Raw genomic sequence first — 24070 nt, 5'->3', positions numbered from 1 at the left:
CAGGCGTACCAACCTTGGATGGTCTGCTTGCGCATTACATATGGAGGAGTTGATGGTGTCAGCAAAATGGAGTTGCAAGGACAGAGAACTCCATATAAACGTGCTGGAGTTGAAAGCAGCTTTTCTGGCTCTACAAGAATTCAGGGAGAGAGTAAAGGGACACTCGGTGGTATTGATGTCAGACAACACCACAGTAGTAGCTTATATAAACAAGCAAGGAGGCCTAGTTTCTCGGCAGTTACATGTGATGACAGTTCAACTTCACCAGTGGGCTATAGAGAACCTGGTAGACATCAAGGCCAGGTATATTCCGGGAAAAAGAAACATAGTGGCCGACAAGTTGAGCCGCAGGGATCAGATTCTGGGAACGGAGTGGTCCCTACACCAACAGGTAGTGGACAGGATGCTCATGTTGTGGGAAGGACCGATCATAGACCTATTTGCAACCAGGTACAACAAAAAGTTGGAAGTGTATTGTTCAGTAGTCCCGGACGCAGAGGCAGTAGCAGAAGATGCGCTACAACACCCCTGGGACAATCTGGACGTATACGCATTTCCTCCATTTTGTCTAATCCGTCAGGTTCTGAACAGGGTAATGCAGTCTCAGAACCTCAAGATGACCCTGGTAGCTCCGTTATGGCCGAAAGCAGAGTGGTTTCCAGACCTACTGGAACTCCTAGTAGATGTGCCAAGAGAGTTACCTCCATGGCTTATATAAAAATATTTTTTATAATATAAAATTTTGTATATACTTACTGAGTAATTACTTGATGAGCCCTCCCTCCTCCCCTCTGATTGACATAAGCATAAACAGAATATGCATTGTCTGCTGAATCATTCCTAATCCTCTTGCTAGGGGAAGTATATACAAAATTTTAGTGTATTAATAAAAATATAATTTCATATTTCTCCTTTGAGGCAGTAAAAGAATATATGGATAAAGTATTCTGTCTTTATAAAATGTGTGTAACAGTAATTTACCTGCTGGATATTACCTCAAAGTTGAATAGTTGAAACCCAGAATTGGTACTGGATTTATTTCAAAATACTGTAAAACTTTGTGGTGGCAGAGTAGGGTGCCAAGTGTTGTGATAAACTCCTGAAAAGCTACAAAAATATAAGTAAAATAAAAACTTGGCTCATAAACTTTGAATCAGGAAGTATGTTGGAGTTATGTATCACTTTTTTTTGTTAGACATTACATTGTTTATTGTTATTTTAGGTACCTAATTGATGCTGGTGCCAACGTTAATGCCCAGACGTCGACAGGGGACACTGCTCTAACATATGCCTGTGAAAATGGGCATACAGATGTCGCAGACCTTCTTTTGCAAGCTGGAGCAAATCTTGTAAGTTTTGGTTCATCCCTAAAGAAAGTAGAATATTAAAATGGTAATTCATATATGTTCTTCAAACAGTGTGGTTTGCTGTATGCTTTTACAGAGTGCATTTCTTAAAACAGTAGATTGAGTTTTTTATTTCAAAATTTGATGAATGTCAATTATATACAAAGATGTATTTGTCAGTATAGTCGGTATTGAAGATGACAATTGTATGAGGTGCTTAGAAATTTATGATAGGGAAAATTTTAGTGCAGCATAATATATCTCAGTCTTTTCAAATGGCATCTTATAGCAAGGTCCTGATAGGAAAAAGAAGTCTAATAATTCTAGTTTAATGCGTGTAAGTTAGTTTTTCACCATTAATGGCGCTGTAACAGCACTCATGGGGCCATAACTTGAGTTATGACACCAAAACTTTGATGTTGCATCAAGTTACAGTGCTGTAAGTGCCTTTAACCTGATGCCTATTCTTGCTGTTGGCACTGTCAACGGTGGCTATGGGACCATAACTTGATGTTGCTGTAAAACGCTGTTAACGTCAATGAAAAAGTGCCATAAGTTCGAATCTACGTAAGTCGAGGCTGCACTGTATCTAAAAATTATATTCATTGATTGTTTGTGAACAATGCTTTTTAATGAACATATCTTTTCAGGATGGTTTTCATAATTGTAGTATACTAAGACTAATTGGGAAGTTGATATGAAGCTGTAATTTATTAGATAAGATGTAAATTTTAAAAAACTTGTGACCCGTCTTTTGAGGTTCAAATTATGCCTAAGAAATAATGAAACATTCTTTTGGATGACTAGTGGTATTGATTGATATTAAAGCTGCACAAGGTGCTGTTAAGATAGCATGTATGAGCAAATATAATGATAAACCTCCATTTCTTGCTTTGTAGAACTAATGTAATATTGGAATTTTCTTAGTGTATATATTGATTTAATGTTCTGTATTAGTTAATCTAGTATATCAGTCTCTTGAAGCATGTGAAGTTTGTCAGACCTTGCGTTGGTAAAAGAAACCAGATGGGTCCATTCTATCAAGTAATCCAAAAAATGTTTTTAAAAACTTTTTGTCTACTGTAATGGTAAATTAGTTGTCCTAAATTTAAATTAGTTTCAGAGGTGCTTAATATTTACTGTACAATTCACAGGAACATGAGAGTGAGGGGGGTCGAACCCCACTGATGAAAGCTTGTCGAGCAGGTCACTTGTGTACGGTACAGTTCCTCATTGTAAAAGGTGGAGACGTTAATAAGACGACCACGAACAACGATCATACACCACTCTCTCTCGCCTGTGCTGGGGGTCATGTTCCTGTTGTAGAGCTGCTTTTGGTCCATGGAGCTGATCCCAACCATAAGCTCAAGGTATGTAAATATTTTGTTTGAAGTGTGTTGGATATTATTTGGTTATGTTCATTTATATGGTTAATACTGGTAAATATGCCTTTGCTTAAGTGTAATATTGGTGTTGATTGGATTTTAAATGAAGATTGTCATTTCCGGGAGGTCATACACTTAATTTTGAAAATATTGCACTATAATTTTAATCTAAACAAATTTTTAATGATGAATCCTTTCTGTTCAGGACAACTCGACCATGTTGATGGAAGCAAGTCGAGGAGGCCACACTAAGGTTGTCCAGCTTCTGATAGACTTCCCTTCTTCCATTTCCCACTTGTTGCCCGTGGTCGGACCACCTCAACATCAAGTCACAGCTACGACCCAAGGTCCAGCTGCAGAGTTGGCTACCGGAGCCATCCTAGAGAGTGACCCTCACCAGTTGCCCATGGGTCTCACTGTGGTGCAGGGTTCTGATCCACAGCAATCTCTTGTAGTTAACCCTAATCAAATATTTAACGATATAGGTAAGTATTTTTAGTTTGGTCTATGTGGATACATTACAATTATTTTTAAATGTTGAAAAAGTTACAATAACAGATTTTCTTATTGTATTTCTGGTCGTTACTGTTAATTATCAGCACCAGTATATATTGCATTTATTATGGAGGGATGATGTTCCAACTCTGTAATTATTTGTCGTCTTTATACCAGATGAGAGACTTGGTGAAGGGGGAGCTGTAATGGGTTCTAGTGGTGTTCAAACCAGTGTAGTAAAAGGAAACAGAACCAAACCTAATCGTAAGCCAGGGGTCATCTCCACTTTGCCTACCACCAATTCATCTAATCTCACTACCACCACTGGTCCAAATGGGGAAAAGTTGACACCATCCTCAGACTCTCAAATAGTAAGTTTAAGTCTTTTTATTACAAAGATAAGATGCATTCTTTCACTTTTGAGATGTTATGGTATGGTGCTTGAGCAGTTTTTATCTTGTATGGAATTCAACAAAACTGGTACTTTGTTTTTAAAAATTTATTTGTATAAATTGGATTCTGGCCCTAGCATGATAGATATGTACTGCTATTTGTTGGTAATTGAATCATGAACATGAATATTATATCTTTTAAGGTATTTTATTATGTGGTGCTAGAATGATATAAATGTTTATACTACAACAGTTGCAAACAAAGTAACATGTTAATAGGTCAGGTTAGGTATATGCTAGTTTTACCAGACCACTGAGCTGATTAACAGCTCTTCTAGGGCTGGCCCGAAGGATTAGATTTTTGTTTGTGTGGCTAGGAACCAGTTGGTTACTTAGCAACAGGACCTACAGCTTATTGTTAGATCCGAACCACAAGAAATGAATTTCTATCCACATGACAAATTTGTTGTTAAGTAGCCTCCTTTGCCTCTGCCTTGTTTACTTCCACCACAGAAACTCTAGTCCCTCTATGTAGTTAAGAGACTTGAAAGACAAGATCCAGGTTAGAAGGGCAACACTATGATTTCCTTATAAGAACATCATTATTTACTGTACAATCATAATAATGCCACTCGGGGAGGTATCAGTTTACTTGAAATTGAATGAGGTGGATTTTGTGATCATGTTTGCGCACACCAAGCATCCTAGTTCAGTATTTAAGCAACCACTTTGCTAATATCACCAGAAAGGACTTGAAGACAATTGCTTTCCATATGTGTCTTATTTGGAATGAGATACAATTCACTATAGCTAAAGCCCTTCAACTGGACAATAATCAACAATGATAACCCTGTCTTGCAAAACAAACCCTAGATTATAGCAGATGACTTAATCTCCTAACAGAATTGCTTTTCAGAAAATGTATACGGGGAGAAAATATTGAAAACTATTAAAGGTTACTGTTGCAATTGAATAATTTCAGTAGGAAATTTATGTTTCACCTTCAAAAGATAAATTAAAACTAATAGGTTTGTAACTAACTGAACAAAGTAAATGAGATATGTAAAAATCTAAGTTGGGGTTCAAAGTATCAGAAAACAAAAAGAAAATATAATACTCAATTTTGAAACTCTTGAAGACCTGGAATATAACTATATTTTTAACATGGATGAACTAGATAATGCCATCAACTCTTGTCATCCCTCTGCACCAGGATATGATAAAATATCATTTGAAATGATAGAAAAATTAGCTCCTATAGCTAAATCATATTTATTAAAATTTTACAATAGTATCTGGCTAAAACGTGTCTTTCCTGATAAATGGAAACATGCCATAATTATTCCAATAAACAAACCAGGAAAGGATGCAAGTAATCCATCCAATTATAGACCGATATCTCTAACAAGTTGCCTATGCAAAATCTTAGAAAAAATGGTTAATGCACGATTAACGTATGTAATAACCAAAGAATCCATTTTAACACCAACACAATCTGGTTCAATAGCTGGCAGATCAACCCTAGATCCCTTAACACATTTAGATCATATCAAAAAAGGCTTTGAACAAAAGAAATTAACAGTAGCTATATTTTTTGATATAGAAAAAGCATACGATACAACATGGAAACATAACATCATGCAAAAACTCCACTCCAAGGGACTAAGAGGCCACTTACCAATATTTATTAAGAACTTCTTAACAAACAGAACTTTTCAAGTAAGAGTAGAAAATTCCTACTCAGTAACCTATAAACTGGAAGAAGGAATCCCTCAAGTAGTGTCTTGAGCTGTACATTGTTTGCTTTAGCAATCAATGACATTACTATAAATTTACCAAGTGGTGTAAAAAACAGTTTATATGTTGATGACTTTGTCATTTACTATACGAGTAGTAATCTGAGACATGCTCAGAGAGTTCTCAGTACTGCCATTTCAAATATATGTAGTTGGGCAAATTCAGTTGGATTTAAATTTTCAACTGATAAAACAAAAGCAATCGTCTTCTACAAAGACAAAAGGTGGATGAAGAACCAAACAATCAAACTGCATCTTTATAGCACTGAAATACAATTTTGTACAAAAATCAAGTATCTAGGAGTAATATTTGATCAACATTTAAATTGGAAAGAGCACATCAAATACATTAAAGCCAAGGGCATCAAAGCCCTTGCCATATTAAAAAAGTTATCACACACTAATTGGGGAGCAAAGCGAGACATTTTATTAATGATATATAAGGCAACAGTCTTATCCATAATAGATTACTGCTGTCCAATATATTCATCCGCCTCAGAATCTGCATTAAAATCTCTCTATGCAGTGCACCATGAAGGCGTGCGATTGTGCACAGGAGCTTTCCGATCGTCCCCAACAAACTCACTTTTGGTGGAGGCAGGTGTTTTGCCCTTAAAACATCACCGTAATTTAATAACAATACAAAGAGGTCTTTCAATGCAAGCAGGATCGTCTCCTGCAACTTACTGCTTCCAAAACTGTAATCAAGTAACAGCAGTTAATAGTACTAGCTCTTTCCCAAAAAGAGCTAGATACATAATGAACATACATATGAATCCAATTTTTCACCCACCAATGGAATTGCCACCACCATGGATTTTAAATAGAGTAAAGATATGTACCTCCCTGTCTTACCTACTCAAAAAACAAATGACAAGTACGGAAATGTACCGCCAACATGCTTTGGAGCACATTAGAAGAAAAGGCGACAAATTTATGATATATACAGACGGCTCCAAAAATAATGTTGGAGTAGGAGCATCTGCATATTCGAAAAATATGTTAAGTAAAAAAAGCCTACCTTCAATATCATCAGTATTTACTGCTGAAGTCACAGCCATACAGATGGCTCTAGATATGATATCTGAGGCAAAAGCAAGTGTGTGTGTTATTTTCAGTGACTCACGTAGCGCTATAGATGCAATAAGACAGTATAAACCAGGAAACCAAATAGTACAGGAAATTCAAATAAAATTCATCAACTCCTCCAATCAGGAATATCAATGGAAATATGTTGGATCCCAGCACACGTGGGAATAAAAGGAAATGAATATGCAGACTCTGCTGCCAAATTAGCCTGCACTATCCCTCCAACAATTTCATATGCCCCAGTGTCAGACTGGGTAAAATCAGTTAAAACATTAATTTACCAGGATTGGAAAGAAGAATGGGCCTCTGTGCCAACAACAAATAAACTTAAAAAATATAAAACTGAAGTCTATGCATGGAGGACATCCTCACAGGAGGAAAGAGCAAAAGAGGTGATCCTAGCAAGGCTACGTATAGGACACACAAGATTCTCACATGGTCACTTGATGTCAACACCACATGCTGACCCAGTGAAATGTAACAGATGTCAAACACCCATGACAGTACAGCATTTGCTTGTTGAGTGCCCAAATTGGACCCAGCAAAGATCTATTTATCTGCGGAGTTCGGAAATTAAAAATATTCTTGCGGAAAGCAGGGATTTTTCAATTAATAAAATCATAAATTTTTTAAATAAGACGGGTTTCTCAAATAAAGTTTTTTTTTTTTTTTTTTTTTTTTTTTTTTTTTTTTTTTTTTTTTTTTTCTCAGGATTGATCCCTGAGAACCAGCCCGAGAAGAGTCTACTTGAGACTCAGAGGTCTGGAAAAACTAACACCTATTAATATTAATAATGGGGTTCTATCTCATGGTTTATGGTAAAGTTGTATAGTAAATCGGTGTATACTATAAACATTTGATGTTAGTATAGTGTTGTTCAGTATAGTTAATATGTATAAGACTTGAACATGCAAGTTACATTTGCATTTACTTTTTTTTTTTCTTTTATTACAGATTAAAACTCCCCCAGTAAGCAAGGGCAGCAATAGTGGGGGAGAGAGTGTTTTATTGACGCCCGCCTCCCCAACGTCTCCCCCACCTCCTAGTAATCAGGAGGAAGCCAAAATGAGACCCTGTGATAGACTTGACCAGTATGTTGATAACTTAGTAAGAAAAGCAGAGCAACCATCTTCTAATAGAGAGGAACAAATTCTACAGAAACAGCAAATATTAGAGGAGTTGCAGCGAGTGGAGAGAGAACTGCAGGGTAAAGTTATTCCCTACAGTGGCAGCTATGATCCCTCCAGGATCCCCATCAGCAGCTGTGCTGTTACAGCCAGCAGTAGCAGCAGCAGTGGTGTGGGTGTTGGAAACTTGAGTGGAGTGTCCACCACCTCATTTGCCAGTAGCAGTAGCAGTGATATTGTTAGTAGTGGTATGAGTGGCAGTGGTACCTCTCTAGCAGCCCCTCTTGTTTATCCTCCAGCATCCTTGCACACCCACGTACCCATCGCCACTCACACTGTTGAGACTCAGACGGGCTTCCTTCCAAATACTGGCTGGACGGGATTACCCCCTGGCGTTGTTATGTCTGACTTACCTCCTGTTGTCTCATTGTACAGTGGAGGAGGTGCCTCTGCAACACAACTCCCTATCTCATTGCCAGCAGAAGTGGCACAAGTACCATCAACGATGTTTCCTTCAGGTGCTTGTCCCCAGGAGTCTCCAAGTTATGGTAGTTCATCTGCTTATCATACTCCAGCTTCTCCTCCATCTCTCCCTTCCCATAACATCCCTTCCTCCTCCTCTTCCTCTTCTGGGCCAGCAACTGGAAATGTACCCGTGTCTGAAAGACCGAAGATGATACCTTCGAAGAAAGCTGATAAGAAGAAACTTCAGTTACAACAGCAACAGCAGCAGCAGCAACAAAAACAAGTGTCAGCGCCGCAACACTCCTCACAGCAGCAAATGATGGTGCAACGCAGCCAAACTGTTCAACCGCTTCAACTTCAGCAGGTGCAGCTAAACCATGGGGTCGATGGTAGCTACAGCTGTCACGGTAATAGTTTGACCACGCAACCATTATTAGTTCCTGGAGGGAATGTGTCATCTCTCCCTCCTCCTCCTCCTCCTGGGGTTCCACATCCTGCGGGTGGCTCATCTCAAGGTCTGCCCCGTCCTCCACCTATACCACCACCATTATTGGGTGACAGTACTCTTGATAAGAATTGTCAAAATAAGAAAATAGAAACTCCTTTACCTAGAGGAAAGATGGATAAGAAGAGAAGTGTCCCCTCTGAGTGTGATTGCCCGGGAGTATTATCAGAAGATATGGAAAATGCAATGTTAGAAGGTGATAGCACTGGCAGAGATATTGGAAGTAGTGCGGAAGTTGTTCCGCTTACCCCCATTGGGACTCAGATGCACTTGTCAACGGGGTTAGGGCCGACCCCAGCGACTGGATTGCAGTTTGTTCCTACTACAATAGTTTCTACCCCTCACTTGCAGTTTCCTCCTTTCCAAGTTGGTAGTGGCTCTGTACCTCTGCCGTATAGTTCTCTGTCAGGACTTGGAGTTGGCCAGACTGTCCCTAACCAATCCATCACCAGCCAAACTGCTGCTGCTGCAACTGTAGCTGCTCATCATCAGTTGCAAGTGTTGGCTCCCACAGGAATAGCGGCAAGTAGCAGCAGCAGCAGCAGCAGTAGTAGTACTAGCAGCAGCAGCAGCACCAGCGGCGGCAGCAGCAGCAGCAGCAGCAGCAGTAGTAGTACTATTTCCAATAATGCCAGTGGAGGTATTCCTGTGGGAGCAACAACTGCTCCACATTCTAACAAGTCTCAGGTAAAGAAGTATTTGCTTCAGTCACCACAGACAGGAGGAGCTGCTGGAGAAGTCAGTGTTCAGCAGCGTGGACCCTTAGGTCCTCTTTTGCATACTAGCACTGCTGCCATATCTTCAGGCCAGCAAGTCACTACTCATTCCCCAAGCATCTGTCAACCCCCCAGCAAGAACAAGAAGAAGCAATTGCGAAGCAGTACGAACAAGCAACAAGAGAGGGACAGCCATCTCACTCTTCCTGTAAGTGCCGATGCACCCGGTGAACATGATATTGCAGCACATCACCAGGCTGTTACTGCAGGCTTACCGTTGGATCCTGCCGGTCAAGGAATGGTGTACGCTAACACCCACACCATGGCTCATTTCCCGGTGAGTATGGCTCCACAATCTGGCACTCTTCCTCTCTCCCCGGCACCTGTCACCAGCTTTGGTCAAGGTCTGCAGGTCAATGAGCCCGGTTTGATGGTAGCTACTCCAGCTGCTCCGGCCAAGATACTCAATGACCAGTTGTCTGAGATGATTGCTACACCTGCTGCACAGGTAAGATAATATCATTGGTGGTTTTACCCTGTTGACCCATACTTAAGGGTTTATTTAAATCCATGGTTTCTCAGGAAGAAATCCAGGTTGGGCAGAGTGAATCGTCATTTTATGCCTTGTTTTCTCAAACATTTTCTGTGTTTTGAAGGTTTGTACTTTTACAAATGACTTTGCTACACTTAGTGAATGTTTTGAATTGTTTAGTATGGTGGTAGTATTTAATCATACTGGTTTAGAAACTAAACCTGTGGGTTACCTAGATAGTTTTCATATATTTAGGAATTGGAATTGTGGGCATAGAACAAGTTTGGTAATGCTTTGGTTATTTTTATATATCTTAGGCATTAGTTTGATTTTTTTAACTATCTGTTAAGAAATATGCCAGAAATAGTGTAAATTAGAGGTTGATTGCAGGGCATCAAAGATTGTCCTTTTACAGGAATGATGGTTCAAAGTATTCATGATATGTGGTTTTACTTTCTCTTACCTGAACATATTGCCAATATCACAGTCGTCTTATCTTTTTCTTTTTCCATGTGTGTAGTGTGAAAGTGTGCCCGACGTTAGTTTTGAGTAATAAACGGTTAAAATCAATTACCAATTACTACCAAATAAAGAGAGAGTTATGGTGTGTGTAGTGCAAATGTGGTCTAACCGGCCTGACATTAATTTTGAGTGAATAGGGGTCAAAGTTAATTACCAATCACAGTGTCCCCCATTATTCGTGGAGGATGTGTACCAGACACCCCACCCCCAAATTGCTAGAATCCGCGATTAGTTGAAGAGAAAATGAGAGAGGGAAAAATAGAGCAAAAAAGATAATGAAAAACTATTGTCTACCATGGTTTAAAGTCCGTGAGAAAACAGTCTGAGACAGCGTGGCTGACACCAACACCCGAGGTGCGCTCACTCTTGGTTTGGAACACTCGTGCCCGATCTAAAGTTAGTCTGAACCTCTTGTTGGACCAAAAACATGCCACTTTAGACCTTAGTAGTAACCCCGCAGGATGTTTGCTTTTGCCTTTTTCGACATCAATACTAGGTTTTCGAATCTACAAACACATTCCCGTCTCTAACTCCAAACCGCCATTTTTGAGGGCTAGGCCACTTTTGCACAACACTCCTTATTTGTAAAAAATTATTTTGAACACTAACATACAGATTGTTTTCTTTCAATAGAGAATTGTGAACTGCAATTAGTGGATTTCCTGGAAAACTCAAAACTTCATGTAAAAGATCACCTGCTTTATGTTTACCAGAGAATATTTTAGGTTTCGTGTCTTCTAAATAGCAGTTTGAACCCCAGTGGTTTCAATTTTTAGATTTTTAAAAAATTATATCTTATTTAGAGTAATTTTGATACCTGTGATTCAGGTCAGGTTTTAGGGTTTTTGTTTAGAGCTTTCAAAGAAACTAATTTCCTCAGGATCAGTGTAACCATCAATACCTGAAGGGAATATTATCTTTTGCTCTTTGAGAAGTAAATGCTGAAGGTTTCAGAAAGTTTTAAAATCTTATTGCCATCTTATGGGAAAAGTGGTTTGGTGTTGAATGCGAAGTATGTGAAAGATTTGGCATCATGTAAATAAAAGTCGATGTTTGTACTGGTTCAGAATATTTAGTAAGTTAATAAAAGTTTGAATAATACTGCTTTATTGTTAGTGTTAAAAATTGTGATTATGAAGTGAGGATTCAGCTATAGTGTGTGCAGGATAGTATGCTACCTCTTTTCATCATAGATTTCTTTCTTATCTTGCTGTGCTATTTTGCTAGGTTCCCTTTCAAGAGTTGTGTTGTACGTTATGTAAAATACAGTTTGAAATTTTTTGTAATTATTACTGTTAGTTGTGAAAAATGATTCAAGTGTAGCCTATCTATGGGGTTTCTGTAATTTAACAGATTATGCAGCTAAGGAAAGTGTTCCAACAGACCTGTTAAGTAGAGGGGGAAGCTGTAGGATTAGGATTGTAAATCTGTCATTGGAAAGAAATTATATGAAATACAGGCTGTCCCCAGTAAAAAAAAAAAAAAAAAACAAAAAAAAAAAAAAAAAAAGGGGGGGGGGGCTGCTTCCATTCCCAGTTGGGTGCTGATAAGTGAAAACTGCCATTAACCAAAACTCGGCAATTTATGTTACTGATGGCACCAAATGTTAGTTAATGGCATTGATAACCATTTAATGGTGCCTCTGTTAGGTATGTTATGGCGCTGATAACTGAAACTTAGCCTGTTATGGCGGCATAAATTGCCGATTTTATGGCGGTAGACAAGCGCCATAAAACCGGATCGCCATTAACCAAGTCCACTGTTAACTGCGGACTGCCTGTGCTGACTAATAGTAGTAAATTGTGTTTTAGTAGCCACAGAAGATTAGTAAATCAGTTTTGATTAAGTGTATTGTAAGACATGTCCTTGTGCGCAAGTTTTTAATTATTGTGGTAATTATGCAAGTGTGAGATGCGTCTGTGAATGTGTTGATATTTTTGTTATGAATATAGTAATCTGGAAGTAAAACAGTTGTAATTAGTTGTTTTAATTTTATTTTTTTTCTTGTACAATTTAGGCAAAAACAGAATCGAACTGAGGTGTTTTATTGCTGTAGAGTGTCTTTTTGGAATACCCTAGCTTATTAGGAATCTTGTTAACCTTAAACGCCGACTGGACGTATTAAACGTCGAGTCAAAATGTCTCCTGTATGCCGATTGGACGTATCATATGTCGGCTCAAAAAAGTTTTTTTAAAAATAAAACGCGGAAAAATACTTATAGGCCTACCAGCCGAAAACTTTTGAATCACGCGCCTTGGGGGATGCTGGGAGTTCACGGATCAAGGCGTTGTTTTGTTTACAATCGCTCACGCAGGCGCGCAAGCGCGAATTTCTTTCTTATCGCACTTAAAAGTATCAGTGACACATCTCAAAAATTATTTCGTCACTTTGACATAATTTTGTACCATTTTAAATTAGCCGTTACATGGAGTATTATATATGAAAATGTGCGCATTTTTATGAAGAATACAACAAAAAAATACTCATGATCGTAGCTTTTATCAGTTTTGAGATATTTTCATATAAATAATGATAAGTGCCAAAATTTCAACCTTCGGTCAACTTTGACTCTATCGAAATGGTCGAAAAAACACAATTGTAAGCTAAAACACTAATATTTTAGTAATATTCAATCATTTAACTTAATTTTGCAACTAATTGGAAGTCTCTAGCACAATATTTCGATTTATGGTGAATTTATGAAAAAACTTTTTCCTTACATCCGCGCGGTAACTCTTCCGAAAAAATCATACATGCGATTGTGGTAATGTTTGCACCATTTTAAATTAGCCGTTACATAAAGTTTTATATATGAAAATGTGTGCAATTTCATGCACAATACAACTAAAAACACCCCATGGTTGTAGCTTTTATCAATTTTGAAATATTTTCATATTAAAAATGATAAGTGACAAATTTTCAACCTTCGGTCAACATTGACTCTACCGAAATGGTCGAAAAACGCAATTTAAGCTAAACCGCTTATATTCTAGTAATATTCAAGCATTTACCTTCAGTTTGCAACAAATTGGAAGTCTCTAGCACAATATTTCGATTTATGGTGAATTTATGAAAAAATAACATTTTCTTTACGTCCGCGCGGTAACACTTCCGAAAAAAATCATACGTGCGATTGTGGTAATGTTTGCACCATTTTAAATTAGCAGTTACATAAAGTTTTATATATGAAAATGTGCGCAATTTCATGTAGAATACAACAAAAAATAATTGAAGGTTGTAGCTTTCCTCATTTTCGAAATATTTGCATATAAATCACGATAAATAGAAAAACGCAATTGTAAGCTAAAACTCTTACAGTCTAGTAATATTCAGTCATTTATCTTCATCTTGAAACAAATTCAAAGTCTCTAGCACAATATTTAGATTTATGGTGAATTTAAAAAAAATCTTTCCTTCCCTCCGTGCGCGGATTCTCCGCCACAAATCTCCGAAATGCGTACGTTCCATTCTCGGAATATTTGCTCCGTTTCATATTAGGCATTTCATAGAGTTTTATATATGAAAATATGTGCAATTTCATGTAGAATAAAACGAAAAATATTTGAAGGTTGTAGCTTTTCTTATTTCCGAAATTGCATATAAAAAAATTTATATAAAAAATTCGACATTCGGTCAACTTTACCTAGTCAGATATGGCAAAAAACTGCATTTGTAAGCTAATATTCTTACAGTATAGTAATATTCAATCATTTGTCTTCATTTTGAAAGAAATTGGAAGTCTCTAGGACAATATTTAGATTTATGGTGAATTTTTGAAAAAAATATTTGTTTACGTCCGTGCGTTACGAATTCATGCATTATTTTGTGATAATGTTTTCTCTGTGTTGCCATATCGTTTTACAATGTGTTATATACCAAAATGATCGCAATTTAGTGTACATTACAACAAAAAAATAAGTAACTCGTTACCTTTAACCGTTTTGCGCACAGCGCGATTTGAATACAATTATATATGAAATTTCGTTTTTGCGCTATCATATATCGCATTATTTATATATGATAATGATAATTTTTTTCATTTCTGATGGTTGCATACTAAACTTCAGCCAATGACAAAAAAAGGAGCCAAAAATGAACTCTTAATCTTGAAAACTAAGCGCGCTGTGATTTTTTGAAAAAAATATTTTTTTCGCTTCCGCGCTCACTCTGAAACACCTCCGGCACACGGGAGACATTTTTTTTTTTTACCGCTTCGGCGTTTAAGGGTTAATACTATATTTATATTTATATTTGTGAATTGTCTTCATAATGTGCTGTACAATTGCAGTTTTTTCTTCTAATATTTGTATCTTAAGACAGTAATTTTCCACAAGTACCAGTTTATCCAAGTGTAAAAATTCTGGATATCAAATAAGACAATTGCTATTTGTTCATAATTTTGCTTTTTTATGCATGACACTTACCTGGCAGGTATATATATAGCTGTATTTTCTGAAGTCCGACAGAATTTAAAAAAACTTCCGACACACGCAGTGGTCGGCCAGGTGGTTAGTACCCATTCCCGCCGCTGGGAGGCGGGTATCAGGAACCATTCCCATTTTCTATTCATAAATTTTCTGTCGCCGGTACTGAAAACACCTGTTTTCAGTACCTCCGGCTTAGGATTTTGGAAACTTCATTTGCCGCTAAGTATCCTAATTGTCTTTTAATTTATTTACTTGGATTTGTGGCTAGGCATACGCTATCTTAAATTGATTTGAATTTGATTCATTTTTGCATGAGATATCTGAATCTAGTTAGGCTAGTTTCAGAGGGTGTTGTCTGCAAAGATAGGGTGTGGCTACCGAAAGCTTAGGTAGTTCCGCACTTGGGGGGCGCAATTAATCAGTAAACATGTCTATTTCCGTAAGGAAAAAGTATGATTCGTATGTACGCAATTAATCAGTAAACGTGTCTAATTCCGTAAGGAAAAAGTTTGTTTAGTATGTACGCAATAATCAATTACGAAAGTCAGGGTAGTGATACTGCCTAACCTTCCGGTAGACTTTATTTTGCCTAACGCTGTAGTATGGCCTACGGGTTATGACTATGTCTGCGAGAGGTGATCGCTCTCCTTCATTGTTGTGAAGAGTTCTACTTCTGTTTTTGTTACGCCTAACCCTGTAATGTTGCCTTCGGGCCCTAAAACAGTGTCTGTAGAGGTTATTGCCCTTTCTCTTATACTATTTCGATTCGTAACTTAGAATCGAAAGTGCTTGCTTTAGAGAGCAATAGTGAAGTGGCTAAGTGCAGTGACAGTGCCCCTTGTGTAGTGGAGGGTGCGTCAGATCGGCCTTATAACGCCTCTAGGTCTAGACCTCTGTCGAACTCCCAGAACCAAGGGAGAGGGCATGTCGAAAGCCGAAGGAGGGTTACAGGGAACCCCACCGATCTGGCGTGCCTTCGGCAGTTTCTGATGAAAATCCCCAGACTGCCAAAGTGCGTGCACATGCACGAATCCTGAAGGATTGCTTCTCGTCCTCAGAGGCGTCCTCCCCGCACAAGGGTTGGAGCTCTCGGAAGGACTCGCGCCCTCTAAGAAGCTTTATAGAAGAGGACGCTTCACGTCCCTTCTCCCTCGTTATGTGTTTCAGTGAGAAGTAAGAAGGCGAAAGTTGCCTGATCACGTGTACTTCTTTCCACCAAGAAATAGGAAAAAGAAGGCAGTTTCTCTCGCTTGTTTTGACGCCTGTCAGGAGCGTGACGCTATTCTGCACGCTTATTTGGACGATCGGCTTGAACAGGACGCTCGGATGGACGCACTCACCAGTGGACGCCGAGCGTCCTCGCCAGTGGCCGCCGAGCGCGCACCAGTACGCCGAGCGTCCTCGCCAGTGGACGCCGAGCGCGCACCAGGACGCCGAGCGTCCTCGCCAGTGGCCGCCGAGCGCGCACCAGAATGTTTCTGTTGAACTCTTCAACCTCTTGTTTAAGATTTGAGCCTCAAGAAAGTGAACAGAACTTCGTCTTCGAAACCCAGCAAGACCTCGGGTTTCGTGAATTCAAGAGGTCTCTGTCAATATTATATTGCTTTTCGCAAAGGTGGATGGAGTTAAGGAAAGCTCAAGGGAAGATCTCGTTTTCTCTACCTCAGTCAAGACTTTGAGATAAGACAGTTACGGGTTATGTAAAGGCTCGACGTCCTGAACGTCAGGATTTTCGGCAACGTTCAGTAGGATTCTTGCAAAGGCACTCATCAAAAGGACGCTCTTCAGGAAAGCGCAAGACAGGACTTCCTTTGCCATACTGCCAATAAATTTAAAACTTTTTTAGACCATCTGAAAGGGTTTTTCAGATGATAGATTTTGTTAGTTTCTAGTCGAGACTTCCATGCCGATTGAGCATCGTCGTTCTACCTACCGTAAGCCCAGTCTCTTAACAGGATTCTTGTCCCTTCCTTGTTTGAGACGGGAATCGAAAAATAAAAGGCTCGACTTCCTGGATTACGTTTTGTCAATTCAGTGACTTTCCCCATTGACAATATACATTCGTTTTGTCAAGTAAGTGGGTCTCCCCTCATTGACAAAAGATCTCTCTGTACCGTTAATGGGTTAGTTCTCATTGACAAACATCTCATTAACTTGATATTGCGTAAGCGAATAAGGACAAGGTTCGGAAGAGCTCTCCTTCCTCATTCGCAGACTCGTACAAGAAATAGACTGGTAGACTACGTCAATGACGCTTATGTCCAGTTATCTTAAGAAGCTTGAGCTGTCTGCTTCGATTCTCTAAGTTTTGTTCATGAAACTTGCCTGTCAGATATGTATGTAGCTGTATTTCCGAATTCAGCTATATATATGTCTGCCAGGTAAGTATGAACAAACTTTATTGTGATATAATAAAATTTTTTTGCCTTGCGTTATTTTACTACTGGTTGGTTCAAGTCATACACGCTTGCTGTAGTTACCTCTTCGGATGGCAACCGAGAGGTCTATTGTCTACTATTTTAAGGACATTTAATCGTCACTCCCTGCAGCCTTCCAGGAGTTTCCGATTTATCTTTTACCGTTGTATGGTAGTGTTCTGACGACACAAACGCATCTATATATTTAGCGTTTTCTGTTTCGCTTAAATATACCAGCTTGAGAGTCTCTTTTTGTTCAAAAATAACGGACCTATTTCTTCGTAGAATAGGGTAGCTGGCAACCCAGACATAAAGTTAAGAGACGACGTTCGTAAGCTGCTGGCTGCTGCTGTGTCTGACTGTCCAAGTTCCAACCGAGCCAGTAACAGATCGTGCGCGGTCATGCGCGGTAGGTTACGTCTCTCTCCTGCGGGATTGACTGACTAACCGTATCTCTGTGCTGGCGGTTACGTCTCTCCTGCGGGATTGACTGACTAACTGTACTCGTCTCTGTCCTACAATCACGGACTTTAGCCTAAGATTGAGGGGATTTCTTACGTGAAGTGAAATAAACAACGTTGCATTAGTTTTGCCTTACTATGTTTCAACAGAGTTATCTCTTAATCCTTTCGGTGCTCGTTACCGCACGGTATAGAACTACGAGTCTACCGCAACATTGCACTTTTTATATGCTCTCCTGCTTAGGCAAAGCGCAGCCTTATAGGGAAGTAAGCATACTCGGGGAGGGAATGGATGAGCTTGCTGGGGACCATTTCCTTCCTGAAGAAGTTTGTTTCCCCGAATAGACTGCAATTCAGACCACAGTTTTTACTACCGGGAAACTGAAATATTATTCAAGATCTAGGAATTATTCTGAACATCTCTCAGTGCGTCATGATAGAAAGGAGGTGACGGACATTGGATAGTGTTTCAGATGTCCTGGATCTTAATCTGAAAAAAGTAAATGCAATTCGGTCGTCCCTCCAGTCCTCGAAACGAGTTTTGGAACCAGTGGTCCACATCAACTCTGATATTCCACAGCTCTCTCATATCTTAAGAAGTATCTTCTCTCGGTCCTGCTCGAGTTTACGAGAAAGAGCCTATTATAACAACAGGCGTAGAATGTAACGATCATCTAGAGGTTCGTTACAGGATTGCAAAAGTCCATACGAATCGTCTCGATCGATTACTAACATGCTAGGTATTTTAATTAAGTGGTGTTCTTTTTATGGTTGTCTGAGAGGGTTATTTCCTCTTCAGTATGTGAAGTGTAATGTGTTACGTTAGCTTTGTGTGTGGTTCAGGTGGTCTAACATATCCTAGCATGAATGCCCCTGGTAAGAGAGGGCTAGGGTTTCCTGTCAACAAATTGGTCACGTCCAGTTTTTGTCAGACCCTTGTTGTTGTTAGCTTCTCAACAAACAGGTCACATCCTAGTGAGAGCTACTAAGGTTTAGCAGGCTAAGAGGCAGGACCTACGAAGTCAGCTACCTTAGCAGGTAAGGAACTTAATTAAAATAAATTTAAAAATTTAAAAAATTAAGTTAATTTTTGAATTATGACTATATTGCTGTCTGTGACCCACCTCCAAATGTGTCAATCAGCTATATATATACCTGCCAGGTAAGTGTCATGCATAAAAATGATATTGTTATGATACAATAAAGTTTTATGCATACTTACCTGGCATGGTATATATAATTAAATTCCCACCCTCCTCCCCTCAGGAGACAGGGTTCAGAGAAAATCTGAGGAAAACGGGAATAGTTCCAAGTACCAGCGCCACGGGAACGTGGGGGAGATCACCTGAACTACCAGTGGTCTAGCGGTTGCCGAGAGTTTTGAAAATTCTGCCAGTGCGAACAGACAACAGAGAATGTTGTTTGACAGATTTGCATCTGTCAAACAACAAAGACCTTCACGATCATTGAGGTCTGTGGAATCTCGATTCTAGCTCACCATCTACTTTTTGTCTCGCCTGTTTTCTCGGAGTCAGACACTCGTGCGAGATCAGGCGACATATAGTAGCCCTGAGTTTCTTATTGACGAAGTCGATTGCGGACGACGTTGGGTTGCGTTGATACACCCCCAAGGTTTGCTTAGATTGAATCGCCCAGGCAGTCCAGACACTCATCCTTCAGCTAAGAATAGTGCCTTTTGGTCTTCAGGGTACAGCCTTGCTGTCCTTGATTTGTCTGACTGGTCAACTGGTCGTTCACCTGACTTTAGTACAGACTGGGCATTTCGGATCGAAGCTTTCAATATGGAACTTAGACGTAGTCTGAAGTTCTTGATGTCAAAGCATTCGAACCTCTCCTGCCTGTTAACTTCTTGTATGTGATCAGGAAGGCCTTCTTCTAACCACCCTAGATACGACAAAGAGGGTTAGTGAGATTTTAAGCCATCGTCTCAAGTTTTGGCTTTAGAGAACACAAGGAGGTGTGCTCTCTAAGCCTTTCGTTATGGCCTAAGAATGGAAACCCTTTTTGTCCTTGGGCCAGGATCTTGGAAGCAAGGATGGCACAAGTTAGTGGGCAGGAGCCAGAGAGAGTCCTGTGCCCTGTCAGGTCTCTTCAAGTTTTATCTACTTAAAATCAAGAAAGTCGAAGTCAGTCGGGCAATCTGCAGTGTTCCGAAAAAGACCAGACTTGCCCATATCGAAGTACACCCTGGTTTTAGGGTTGAGTTCTTTCAAAAAAAAAAAAAATGCTCCTTCATTGTGTTTGCACAAAGATTTGAAATCTTTTTATCAGAATGCTCACGAGGTGAGGGCGCGGCCTCGGAAGCATTTCAACAGAGCATGGCACTCAGCAACATCCTGAGTACCATATTTTAGCGAAGCAACGCTGGGTTCACTTCACACTCCCTGCGAGATGTGAAGATGGCATATGAGATCTGCTGCTCGCTAGGGCCATACGTGTCTGCAGACACAATCTTGGGGGCAAGAAGTACTACTCATCCTATCCTGTAGAAAATGGTTAGGAAGAGCTCTTAATTTAGTTGTGGAGTCGCTGACAACGGCGACTTCTTAACTCTGAAGCCTTAGTTTAACACACATTAACTTTGGCTAGGTTGGTCAGGTGGTGATATATAATTATATATTATATATTTATTTTACTTCTTAGCCCTCATGGTATGGTCAATATGGTCTAGTCACATTGTGGTCACGCCCCCGTTGACAGATCATCTGGAGTGCACCAGCTTTATAGGTCTCTACCTCGCTGGCAACTCTAGTAAAGCAGAAGCAGACTTGGGTGACAGTAATCACGAAGTCGGCTATGCTACAGGTGGAACCAAGATGTAAATCATCTGCATGCATTTGTGTCCCAAAAATCCTTCTATTCTGTCCCTTCCCACCTCCAACGGTGGGGTTCAACTATATATATATATCTGACAGGTAAGTTCATGAGCAAAATGATATTGTTATGATACAATAAAGTTTGTTCATACTTAACTGGCAGATATATATATATTCAAGTACCCACCCACCTCCCCTCAGGGGACAGTGGAAATAAAAAATTATGAATAGAAAATGGGAATGGTTCCTGATACCCGCCTCCCAGCGGCAGGGAATGGAAAAGGGGGGTACTAACCACCTGGCCGACCACTGTGTGTGTCGGAAGTTTTTTTTAAATTCTGTCGGACTTCAGAAAATACAGCTATATATATACCTGCCAGGTAAGTATGCATAAAACTTTATTGTATCATAACAATATCATATTCCATACTATTTGATTACAGTTATTTATATTGTTGATTATTAAATAGAATTTATGCAAATTGAATCATTCAGGATATAAGGGCATGGAAAGAAAGGTTTGGGGTAAAGCAAATAATTCATGCATTCACTTTCATTAATGAAGGTATTTGATTGTATACCAATTGTTTTCAGGGAAGTGGAAGTCAGTTGGGCGTCGGGAGTGGTGTCCCAGTCTCAGTTGGTCTGCCATACGTGGGTGGAGATGGAACTGTCCCATACACTGGGCATGCGAGTGTAGGTCCAGGGACTGTATGCCATTATCCAACTGCCATCCCTTCACATCTTGTGGATGTTGACATAGAAACTGATTTCAAACCATGATACTGCTTTAACTCTAGCCTGTGCTGGCGGTCACGAAGAGTTGGTACAGCTTCTCCTTGCACGTGGTGCCACAATAGGTATGTTCCATTTATTTTTAATTCGGTCTAATAGCACTGTATATTTACCTACAATGTGATACAATAATGTTACCCAGTGTGGGATAGATTGTAATCTTACGTGTCAAGTTGTCATACAGTTTCATGTTATTTGGATTTGCCTTACTGTAAGTTTTAAGATTTTGTGTTGGGATCAGCTTGGCTTTCAGACAGTGAGGTCATATTCTTGAGCGTTATCTTGAGGTCCTTAATTGGAGCTCCTGTAATGACAGATTTCTTTGATTTTTTTGGTATGTTGATAGAAATAAGAAACTGGTTTTTTAAACAGTGTTTTGAGCTGAAATTACAATGTTAGTCGGACACATTGCATCCCACTTAACCCTCTTACGCCGATTGGACGTATTAAACGTCTAGTCAAAATGTCTCCTGTATGCCGATTGGACGTATCATATGTCGGCTCAAAAAAGTTTTTTTTTTGTTTTTTAAATTCGCGGAAAAATACCTATAGGCCTACCAGCCGAAAATTTTGAATCACGCGCCTTGGGGGATGCTGGGAGTTCACGGATCAAGGCGTTGTTTTGTTTACAATCGCTACGCAGGCGCGCAAGCGCAAATTTCTTTCTTATCGCACTAAAAAGTATCAGTGACACATCTCAAAAATTTGACATAATTTTTGCACCATTTTAAGTTATCCTTTACATGAAGTATTATATATGAAAATGTGCACAATTTAATGTACAATACAACAAAAAACTACTCATGATTGTAGCTTTTATCAGTTTTGAAATATTTTCATATAAATAACGATAAGTGCAAAAATTTCAACCTTCGGTCAAATTTGACTCTACTGAAATGGTCGAGAAAACGCAATTGTAAGCTAAAATTCTTATATTATAGTAATATTCAATCATTTGCCTTCATTTTGCAACAAATTGGACACGTCTAGCACAATATTTCTATTTATGGTGAATTTATGAAAAAACTTTTTCCTTACGTTCGTGCGATAACTCTTCCAATAAATTTTTTCGTGCGATTGTCCTAATGTTTGCACCCTTTTAAATTTGCCGTTACATAAAGTTTTATATATGGAAATGTGCGCAATTCATGCACAATACAACAAAAAACAACCCATGGTTGTAGCTTTTATCAGTTTTGAAATATTTTCATATAAATAACATTGAAGTGCAAAAATTTCAACTTTCGGTCAACATTGACTCTACCGAAATGGTCGAAAAACGTAATTTTAAGCTAAAACTCTTATATTCTAGTAATATTCAATCATTTAACTTCATTTTGCAATGACTTGGAAGTCTCTAGCACAATAGTATTTCGATTTATGGTGAATTTATGAAAAAAAAAAAAAATAAAATAAAAACATTTTTCTTACGTCCGCGCGGTAACTCTTCCGAAAAAATCAGTGTTTTTTTTGTGCGATAGTCGAAATGTTTGCACCATTTAAAATTAGCTGTTACATAAAGTTTTATATATGAAAATGTGAGCAATTTCATGTAGAATACAACTAAAAATGATTGAAGGTTGTAGTTTTTCTCTTTTTTTGAAATATTTGCATATAAATCACGTTAAATAGAGAAAAAAAATCACGTTCGGTCAAATTTGACTCTACCGAAATAGTTGAAAAACGCAATTGTAAGCTAAAAAACCTCTTACGGCCTAGTAATATTCCGCCATTTTTCTTCATTTTGAAACAAATTTGAAGTCTCTAGAACAATATTGTGATTTATGGTGAATTTTTGAAAAATATATTTCCTTCACTCCGCGCGCCGATTCGCGGCCGCAAGTCTCCGAAATACGTACATCGCATTATCCTAATATTTGCTCCTTTTCATATTAGCCGTTTTATAGTGTGTCATATATCAAAATGTGCGCAAATTTATGAAGAATACAATAAAAAATAAGTGAAGGTTGTAGCTTTTTCCATCTCCGAAATATGTGCATATAAAAAAATATATATATAAAAATTTCGGCATTCTGTCAAATTTAACTTGTCCGAAATGGTCAAAATCTGCAATTCTAATCTAAAACTCTTACAGTATCGTAATATTAAATCATTTGTCTTAATTTGAAACAAATTGGAAGTCTCTAGAACAATATTGAGAATTACGGTGAATTTTTGAAATAACTTTTTTTTTTTTTTTTTTTTTTTTTTTTTTTTTTTTTTTTTTTTTTTTTTTTTTTTTTTTTTTGTTTTTTTTTTTTTTTTTTTTTTTTTTTTTTTTTTTTTTTTTTCGTCTGCACGTTACGAATTTGTACATCATTTTGTGATAATATTTTTCCGGTGTTGCTTTTATTGTTTTACTATGTATTACATATCAAAATGATTGAAATTTAGTGTACAATACAACGAAAAAAAATTAACTCGTTAGCTTTGACCGTTTTTTGCACAGCGTGATTTGAATACAATTATCTATGAATTTTTTTTTTTGCTACCATATCTTGCATTATTTACATATGATAATGATATTATTTCATTTCTGATCATTGCATACTAAACTTCAGGCAATGACAAAAAAAGAGCCAAAAATGAACTCTTAATCTTTAAAACTTAGCGCGCTGTGATTTTTTGAAAAAATTATTTTTTCCGCTTCCGCGCTCACTCCAAACCGGCGCAGCATACAGGAGAGGTTTTGATTTTTAGGGCTTCGGCATAAGAGGGTTAATAAAAATGGAAAAATTGAAACCACTAAAATCAATATTACC

The 24070-nt window shown here is 38.5% G+C and overlaps 1 protein-coding gene across 1 annotated transcript in view; it reads left to right on the top strand.

Moving 5' to 3' along the window:
- The window catches only part of LOC135205748 (ankyrin repeat domain-containing protein 17-like), a 136399-nt gene that overhangs the window by 101073 nt on the left and 11256 nt on the right, over positions 1–24070 (top strand). The window contains 7 exon segments of the mRNA XM_064236864.1: positions 1223–1349; positions 2501–2716; positions 2937–3216; positions 3404–3597; positions 7458–9824; positions 21108–21284; positions 21286–21373. Coding sequence (XP_064092934.1) covers positions 1223–1349; positions 2501–2716; positions 2937–3216; positions 3404–3597; positions 7458–9824; positions 21108–21284; positions 21286–21373 — 3449 coding nt within the window.

The sequence above is a fragment of the Macrobrachium nipponense genome, chromosome 24 (genome assembly GCF_015104395.2).
Source record: "Macrobrachium nipponense isolate FS-2020 chromosome 24, ASM1510439v2, whole genome shotgun sequence".
NCBI classification, from domain to species: Eukaryota; Metazoa; Arthropoda; class Malacostraca; order Decapoda; family Palaemonidae; genus Macrobrachium; species Macrobrachium nipponense.
The sequence above is the reverse complement of the archived record's forward strand: the minus strand, read 5'-3'. Positions and strand labels throughout refer to the sequence as shown.